Source organism: Myotis davidii, unplaced genomic scaffold (genome assembly GCF_000327345.1).
Source record: "Myotis davidii unplaced genomic scaffold, ASM32734v1 scaffold18, whole genome shotgun sequence".
Taxonomy (NCBI): Eukaryota; Metazoa; Chordata; class Mammalia; order Chiroptera; family Vespertilionidae; genus Myotis; species Myotis davidii.
The window spans coordinates 6,604,218-6,612,817 of record NW_006292696.1 but is presented as its reverse complement, the minus strand read 5'-3'; the positions used below and the strand labels follow the sequence as shown (position 1 = coordinate 6,612,817).

Below are 8,600 nucleotides of genomic sequence, written 5' to 3'. Positions count from 1 at the left end.
TGCCGAGCCCCATGCAGTCTCAGGATTCTTCTCACCGTAGAAGGCACTGCCAGTCCATCTGAGTGGCATGCCAGACAAAGCCCGGGTCTTAGGATCCTCGATACCAGCGCTCGCTTTGTATCACTCCTGTGGCCTCCTGTGGCCATGATTTCTGTCCATGTTTTCTCAGTCCATTTCAGTTATATGCCCCTTCAATACAGAACCTGCCACTGCTGTTATTTCTGGCCCTCTCTCTGTTGTAACTGGAGCTCCTCTAGGCTAGGACCAGGATCTCACTCCTATGCCGAGTCCAGTGCCTTGTGTAGAGCAGGCGGTCAGCAACAGTTTGACCACTGCTGATCGATCACATGAAAGGAGCCCTGTTGAAACCCCTGGGTTGGTGGCTTTAGGTTGGATGATACCCAAGGCAGGGATCAGATCGGTCGCTCTTCTAAGGCCCAGTGAGTTTGTGGGAGGCCTTCTCCTTTGGAGGACAGGAGAACAAGGTTGACTTCAAGGGCTGGAGAAAGAGAATTCAATTCACTGTACAACCATGGCGCGCCTACTCTGTGCTGGGCACTGGTGGGTGGGGCTACCAGGATGGATGTGATCCAGCTCTGCTCTCCCTCAGCTGACACTGTGTGTGTTGGGGGGGCTGGGGGGAGGGGGAGGTGGGCAGGGAGACAGCTGTGTAAAAATGACTACTCATAGAAGATGGAAGCAAGTAAAAACTAGTTCAGAGACAAGTACTGGGCATGGGAGGGGTTATGCGAGAGGCCCCGGCATCTTACCTAATTCTGCTTGTCCCTTTTAGTTTACCAAGAATGGACGAGATCTGGAAGCCACCAAAAACAAGCTCATCGAGATCGCCAATTATGTTGATAAGGTGAGACCAGGTGTGTACTTTGTGGGAACGGTGCCAGCACTCAGAGGACAGGCGAGCACATGGCCCCTGAGCTGCCTCGTGTGTAACGGACTGGCCGGCCCAGCCAGCCTCTGAGAGGGAACGGCAATGCCTCAGAGGCGCAGGTGAACTCGAAGCTCAACTATGTGACCGGAGCCAAGCGACTTATCTTCTTTGGCTTGAAGTTTTGTTTTGTTGGGAATTGATAAAATAGAGGGGTTGGCCTAAATCAAGGGTTTTGGATAATTTTTCTTTTTCTGGTGGCTTCCTTTTTTGTGGTTGTTTAAATATATATACTTTTTATTGATTTCAGAGAGGGAGAGATAGAAACATCAATGACGAGAGAGAATCATTGATTGGCTGTCTCCTGTACGCCCCCTACTGGGGATGGAGCCTGCAACCTGGGCGTGTGCCCTGACCGGGAATGGACCCTTGACCTCCTGGTTCATAGGTTGACACTCAACCACTGAGCCACATCAGCCAGACAGGTGACATCCTTTTTAAAAATGAAATCTTACACCACTGTCCATGTATTATAAGCCCTGGCATTGTTTGCTTATTTTGTTTTTGTAATGCAAGTGCCTGGCTTAAGCTTTGAGTGCCCAGGCCTTCATTACCAAGAGGCATCCACTTCGAAGTGGACTCTCTCGACCGCTACAGGAAGGGGAAGATCCAGGCCCCCTCCCTCCACTGAGGCTCTTCTGGTTTAGAGATCGTGGTTGATTTTAGTAAGAGACCATTTGGGTACTTGTGTGTGTTTTTTTGTTTTTTCTTTTCCTTTGCTTTAAATTCCCACTCGGTGTTTTAAATTCACCAAGAAAGAGTGAGTCCTCAAAAACCTGGATCCTCACCCTTCACCCCGATAAAAGCTGAACCCAGGCCCTTTCTCACTCTTCCCCCCCGCACGCCTCCCCCAGCCCCACGCCCCACCTCGCTGTGGCCCCAGGTGTGCTGTGTGATTTCCAGGTCTTGTGAGTAATACACCTGTATCTGCTCAGTTTCCTGATGGTTATTGCTGAAGGGAGTCTTGCAACCACAGTGAGAATCACAAGGGTGGTCCAGCTCTATAACGCTGGTTGTGAATAGGCTGAGATCAGTTCAAAACCGTCCAATATAAAAGTCAGATGAAACGGGCTGCTCCAGGCTGAAGCAGGGTGAGGACTAGAGCTCTGCCCTCTCACCCCTTCTCTCCATCCCTGCAGCGGCTCCCAGGGAGCCGAGGACATGGAGGAGCTGGGTTTCAGAATGCTCTAAGGTTCTTTAAGGCTTTAACGTTCCTTCCAGGCACGGAACTCCGGAGTTCTCTGCCTGAGGAGAGAATTGAGCTAGGTCAGCAAGGGAACAGGACAGAATCTTAAAAGTTGAGGAGTGGCTTGTTTCGGGAACAATCTGTATAGCCTCTATCTGTGAAAGGTTCTAAAGTGATGTCCTGTCTCAGAAAGACCAGGCTAGACCATGGCTAACTTTCCTAGGGCAGGCCTTTCAAACATGCTCTTAGGGAATGCCCAAATTCTTTGACATTTATTAGAACAGGCTGGTCTGGGACATGGTCTTGAAAATATTTTTTTTTACATTTGTTATAGTGCAAAATGTAGTAGAACAGGTAATCTAGCCTCTTCATAGGCTAGCAGCCGTTTTAAAATGTAGGTTTTAATATGTTTGGGGTCACGGGTCTCTGTGAGACTCTAACAACATGGTACAATTTCAGGCCACTCACAGAACTCCTGCAGTTCACTCTGGGCCGGCTAGGGAGTCATGGGTCTCAGGTCCAAAGGAGAAACCATTTTTTTCCTAAACACTAGAGTATAAAGGAGAGAACTGAAATATTTTCTAGACATTTACAAGCAGATTTGGTAGCATTCTGATGCCATCAGGTGGGAAAGTCTATGCCAAAAATGGCTCTGGAAATTCCAGAAGGCCCGTGGTCAGTGACTGGTGAAAGTCCAACACCAGCATTTCCTGGGAGGAAGGGCTCCAGGAGCACAGTCCCAGTCCTCTTTAGCTCTCCACTCACTCAACAATAACATCTAAATGGCCCTCCAACCCACACCCTCAACATCTGGGAAAACAAGAAAAGCCTGATTCCCTGCGGGGTATACAGGAGGCCGGCTCTGTTATCACCCACGTGACATCTATTGTTCTGCAGACACGGCAGGTGGCAGGCTTGGCTGGGTCTCCCCTTTGTGAACAGTCCGGCTGGTCTGGGTGATAGGACCAAGGGTGCTGATGAAAGAGGAGAGGAGAGGAGAGCCCTGAGTAGAGCCCAGCCTGTCCCCGGAGCCCGGCCTGGCGAGCTGGTCCCTTCTGTGGAGCAGTCTCGGTTCTGTCCGCACTCTGGCCTGCCTTCCCTTATTCCTGGCTGGAAGGCTAGCCCACTTCTCTGAGGCTGCTGACCCAGCTACTTGAACTGAACTGTTGTTGAACTAAACCTGGAATGAACTTGCACTAATTTGCTGAATCATGAACCCAATCCAAAATGCTTTTCTTTAGCCATAAAAAAAAAGCCAAGTTTAAGTCCTTAAAAAGCTCCCTGAATAAAGCAAGTTCAAATTGGAATCCAAACCTTTTATTTGCTGTAATGATTGGCCTGGCACAAAACAGGAAAATCAAAATTTCCGTTGAGATCAACGGATGTTTTGCTGAATCTGGAGCCCGTCTTACAGCACCGCGTCTTGGAGGCAAGTGGATGGTGTGGATGTAGACCCGCCCACACTCGAGCAGCGTGGGGCCATGCACAGGCTCAGAGATCTGATCATGTGGGCTCGAATCCTGGCTCCACCATTTTTCTGCTGAGAGTTTGGACAAGGAAGGTATTTAACTGCAAGCCTCAGTACATAGTGCGTAGAAAGTGCTCCGGTTGCTGCGTTTAGCCAGGGCAGCACTTGCCCAAAGTCATCCAGTGTTTTTATTTTTTAAAATACATTTTTATTGATTTCAGAGAGAGAGAGAGAGGGATAGAGGGAGAGGGAGGGAGAGAGAAACATCAATGATGAGAGAGAATTATTGATTGGCTGTTTCCTGCATGCCCCACACTGGGGATCAAGCCTGCAACCTGGGCATGAACCCTGACCTCGTGGTTCATAGGTCAATGCTCAACCACTGAGCCACACCAGTCAGGCAAGTCATCCAATTTTAGATTAAATGGTATCTCCTTGCTCACATGACCTAGATTTACATGCAATTTTTTTTTCTTTTTGGTAAGTCACTGCCTCAGTAGCCTCTAGGGTATGCCAGTCAAAGAATTGCTTATACCCACACCTTCCAATAGTCAGCTTTAAAGAAAGCTCTCATCCTGTTATATGTGTACGACATAAAAGACACAGTATATCATAAAGGTTAGATAGAGCTGTAGCCTTAAGGTCCCAAGAGTGAGGTTTCATGTACAGAATTTCCAAATCTTTGGGTTGGATGGAACCCTGACAGTTATCTGGGGCCTTCGCAGCCTAATGCTTGTAGCCTGTTTACAGTATCCTTGACAAAAGCTGGACAGCTCCAGTGATGGGGAAGGACACTTCTGAGAGCAAGCATGTCTACCTACTTACATACACATGTACTTCCTAAACGAGTGGAGACATCTGACCATGAAATGTCCATATACAATTGGGTGCGTCCATCCAATGGCATGCTGTTTAGCCACCTGAGATGTTTCAGCTCCTCCCTAGCATTGGCAGATGAAGGAGATGCTGTAGCTTTTCTCTTCCACCCGACAGTTTTACCGACCCTACAACATCCGGATTGCTCTCGTGGGCTTGGAAGTATGGACTCATGGGGATCAGTGTGAAATTTCGACGAACCCCTATACCACCCTCTGGTCATTTCTTCGTTGGAGGCGCAAGCTGGTCTTTCGGAAGAAGCACGACAATGCACAGTTAATCACGTAAGTAGCCTGTCCCCATATGCCTTGGCTGCAGAGCCCCTGCCCGCAGTGCTGTGCTGGCTACCCCTTCGTTTCCTGGTGCCGAGTATCGGTCGCACTGGGCCACCTTGGCCACCTTGACTCTCAGCCCCAGGGAATCGGGCATTTCTCAGACATGTGCTCTGTACCTAGCACATGGTGGAAAAGATTTAAAAAGAGGCGGACCAGTTCCAAGAAGTACTTACAATCCAGATGAGAAAATTAGACCGACACATATTCAGTTGAGCGTCTGAAACAACTGGGAGTGTTTGGGAAAGTGACTGACTGGCTGGTGGTCACGGGCGGTTTTGAAACAGACTTTGTAAGGGGCTCATCTTCATCTTGGGGCTTTGAAGCAGGCCCGGGCCTGGGGAGGAGGGCGAGGGCTCCCTGGGTTGTCCTTCACTTGGTTCTGAGGGGCTGAGGGCTGACTGCCCAGGGTGGTCCAAGTGGCAGATGGTACAGGAACTGTGTGCTCAGTCGGAGGGAGACCTGGAAGGGGGTGGGGTGAGGATTGTGTTGGAATTTCTTCCATCCCAGGGGGAAAAAGAGAAGACGCAGATGGGGGTCATGCTGGCATGTGACAGTCCCCGGGGGTGATTATCTGGTGTTTATTAGGGTTGACTTCCAAAGGTATTCTGAGACAGTTACAACAGAAGTCCCATACATAGTAAGTCACTGCCTTCCTGATGCTTAAATACCTTTCTGAACCAACAATCATTTAAACCTTTGTTTACTCATTTAAAAGGCCTCGTGTGTCCCATTGGTTTTAAAATATAACGCTCCAGTGTCCTTGGTAATTGTCACTTCAGTTTGTTTTCCTTTTAAGCCACGAGTTATTTAGAAGTTATTAGAAGTCATTTAGAAGTTTTCCACAAAAAGCTTATTTAAACAAATTACGTTTTGTGGCATGCATGAAACCACTAGGTTTTAGTTACTCCTTGGCCCCTGCCCTCGGGGAGGGATGGATTAAACTGGGGGAATGGAGTTTGGCTGTTGGCAGATTAGGATCACAGTTGTGAAACAGAGGCAGAAACAGGTCATTCTGGCACCCTGCTGCACTTTGCAAGGCTTCCGATGGGACGCATCTGTTTCCTTGGCCCCGGGCGGTGAGGGAATGAAGCATCAGCCCTCTGGCAGCTGCTACCCCACATTCCCCCCACCTACCCCCAGGCACATACCCCAGAGCCAGGATGTGGCATACGATCCTGCAGCTGGAGGAAGTGGGCATGATTCACTTCAGCATCAGCCCCTGTGCCATTCTTCCCTCACCTCACCCCTCCTTGTGACCTTTTCCTGTGCAGCAGGGACGGGATGCAACTGTGCAAGCCCTGCCCATTTCCTTCCAGGGATCGGGGCTGTGGGCATATGTGGGACAAAGGGACCTTTCTCTCTCTTTCTGTTTTTTTTAGAGCAGTGAGAGGGTAGGTAAGAGGAAATGAGAGTCCTGGCTGCCTAGACTCTGTCCAGCTGGCCTGGAATACCAGGGCCTCGCCCCTTGGGAATGATCTGGGAGTGTCAGAGGGGCCAGGGGACACCATGACGGCCACCTGCATGGGCACATCGAAACAGCCCACTCAGTTCCTTCCCTAGTCACCCTCTCCTTCCATTCTGCAGAGGCGTGCGTTTCCAGGGCGTCACCATCGGCCTGGCCCCCCTCAACGTCATGTGCTCCGTGTACCAGTCTGGAGGCGTGAACATGGTGAGTCTCAGCTGATACATCGTATAGTGTGGCAGAAGGCAGAAGACCGCCTCAGGACAGGAGGTCATCTCGTCAAAAACAAAGGTTGGGGGCATGCGGGGGGCAGCTGATGAGTGATTCTCTCATCATTGATATTTCTGTCTCTCCCTCTCCCTTCCTCTCTGAAATCAAGAAAAAAATATATAAAAAAACAAAAAAAAAAACACCCCAAACCCACAATTTTATATTCAGTATTGCAGAAAAAAGAAAAGCTTCGAGCAGTTGTTTAAAAGGAAGTCAGTCAGTGATCAGAGATGGAGATACCAGGGGTGGATTTTCATGGGTTGTAGTTTATCCCCAGTTGTCAAGCCCAGGAAAACCCGGCAGCAGTCATATTAATACATCGCTAGGTCTTTCATATATTCCAAACCAGGGGAGTAGTAAGACAACAGATGGAGGTTTTTTTAGTTCCATGTTTTATGTTATGTACATCATTATGAAACAAGAGCCTGTCTCAAAGTCATGGTTAGGAACTTCCTACCTTCTTCAGAAATTCTCTCTCACCTGGTGACTACTTATTAAATGACTTTGACTGTTCATTTTTTTTTTTAAATATATTTTATTCATTTTTTACAGAGAGGAAGGGAGAGAGATAGAGAGTCAGAAACATCGATGAGAGAGAAACATCAATCAGCTGCCTCCTGCACATCCCCCACGGGAGATGTGCCCGCAACCCAGGTACATGCCCTTGACCGGAATCGAACACGGGACCTTTCAGTCCGCAGGCCGACGCTCTATCCACTGAGCCAAACCGGTTTTGGCTGACTGTTCATTTTTGACCTGTGAAGTGGATATTAAGGAGCCAGCTAGCATCTATCTGCTCATCCTTTATCCAGCCCTTATGATTGGCCATGCAGCATGTAGTTAAAAGCACAGGTTTTTAATCAAGCTGCCAGGCTTGGCCAAAGGAAAGGTAGGGTTGGGTTTGGGGGCTGTCTTCCTGACCTGCACTCTCTCCCTGAGCAGGACCACTCTGAGAATTCCATTGGCGTGGCTGCCACCATGGCCCACGAGATGGGCCACAACTTCGGCATGACCCATGATCTGAAAGGTTGCTGCCACGCCAGCGCGGCTGACGGTGGGTGCATCATGGCAGCCGCCACCGGGTGAGTCATATAGGAAGGGGAGGGCAGGGCAGAGGGCAGAGCAAGGGAGCCTCTGTTAGACCTTGGAGAGAAATGTGATTTTGACAGCAAAGAAATGGGAAGAGGACAAAGGAAGCAAACGCATGCAGGGAACACCAGGTATCTAGCAGGAGGTGTGCTGTCCTAGGTCTTCGGCTGCAAAATTCACCCGGCGACCTGTGTCCTTTTCTTTTCAGGAATTTTTGATGAGGATGCATTTTGATAACAGTCCCAATTCTTAGTCCCTCCACCCCAAGGGGGTTTGATGCGTGCTCTCACTTCCCAGGCTTGATTGACAGGGCTGATGTAGGCTCCAGAACAAGGGCAAGAAAGAGGAGCATCTGTACACCCCACAGCGAGCCCACAGGGAATTTACAGGCTGCGTTTACCCGGAACAAGGGCAAGGCAGCCCCAACTCCCTGTAGCTGTGAGCGTTTTAAACCCAGAGCCTTTAAAGAGAATTCTGGAGTTTATTCAGAGGCCGATAGTGTCTGGACTCACTCTGCAGAGAGCATTGGGCTCTCCCTTTGGAAGGCCTCATGGTGGAAGCCTGTGTTCTCCCACCCCAAACCATTAGGACCTGCTTATGCTTCCTAAAGAAATGCTGTCAGTGTCTCCAGGAGCACATTGGAGCCCCCGGGGCCAGGCCTTTCCCATCCCTTCTCTGCTGTGACACACAGAGGAGGGTGTTGTCATGCAGGATGCAAGGCCATGGGCCATGCTCACATCCCATGAGCTCCTGGTTAAGTCCACCTCTTTCTTCCCCAATCTAAAGAGCATATTCATAGACAAGCAGCTGAGAGTTATATTAGTTACTGCTGCAGTTTGTTTTTAACCTAGTTAGCAATTTCAGTAGTTTAACAGTTAGTAACAAGTTCCGCGTGGCATATCTGATAACTGAGGAAGACCCTCTAGTGTCTAACCTGTAGTTGGCTTAGAGACTTGGGATCAGGATGA

At 49.3% G+C, this 8,600-nt stretch overlaps 1 protein-coding gene across 1 annotated transcript in view; it reads left to right on the top strand.

Moving 5' to 3' along the window:
- Nucleotides 1-8,600, top strand: part of ADAM19 (ADAM metallopeptidase domain 19) — a 78,648-nt gene that overhangs the window by 52,411 nt on the left and 17,637 nt on the right. Inside the window, exons 7-10 of the mRNA XM_015565645.1 lie at nucleotides 794-865; nucleotides 4,594-4,760; nucleotides 6,396-6,480; nucleotides 7,486-7,625. Of these exons, the coding sequence (XP_015421131.1) occupies nucleotides 794-865; nucleotides 4,594-4,760; nucleotides 6,396-6,480; nucleotides 7,486-7,625 (464 nt within the window). The remainder of the gene's footprint in view (nucleotides 1-793; nucleotides 866-4,593; nucleotides 4,761-6,395; nucleotides 6,481-7,485; nucleotides 7,626-8,600) is intronic.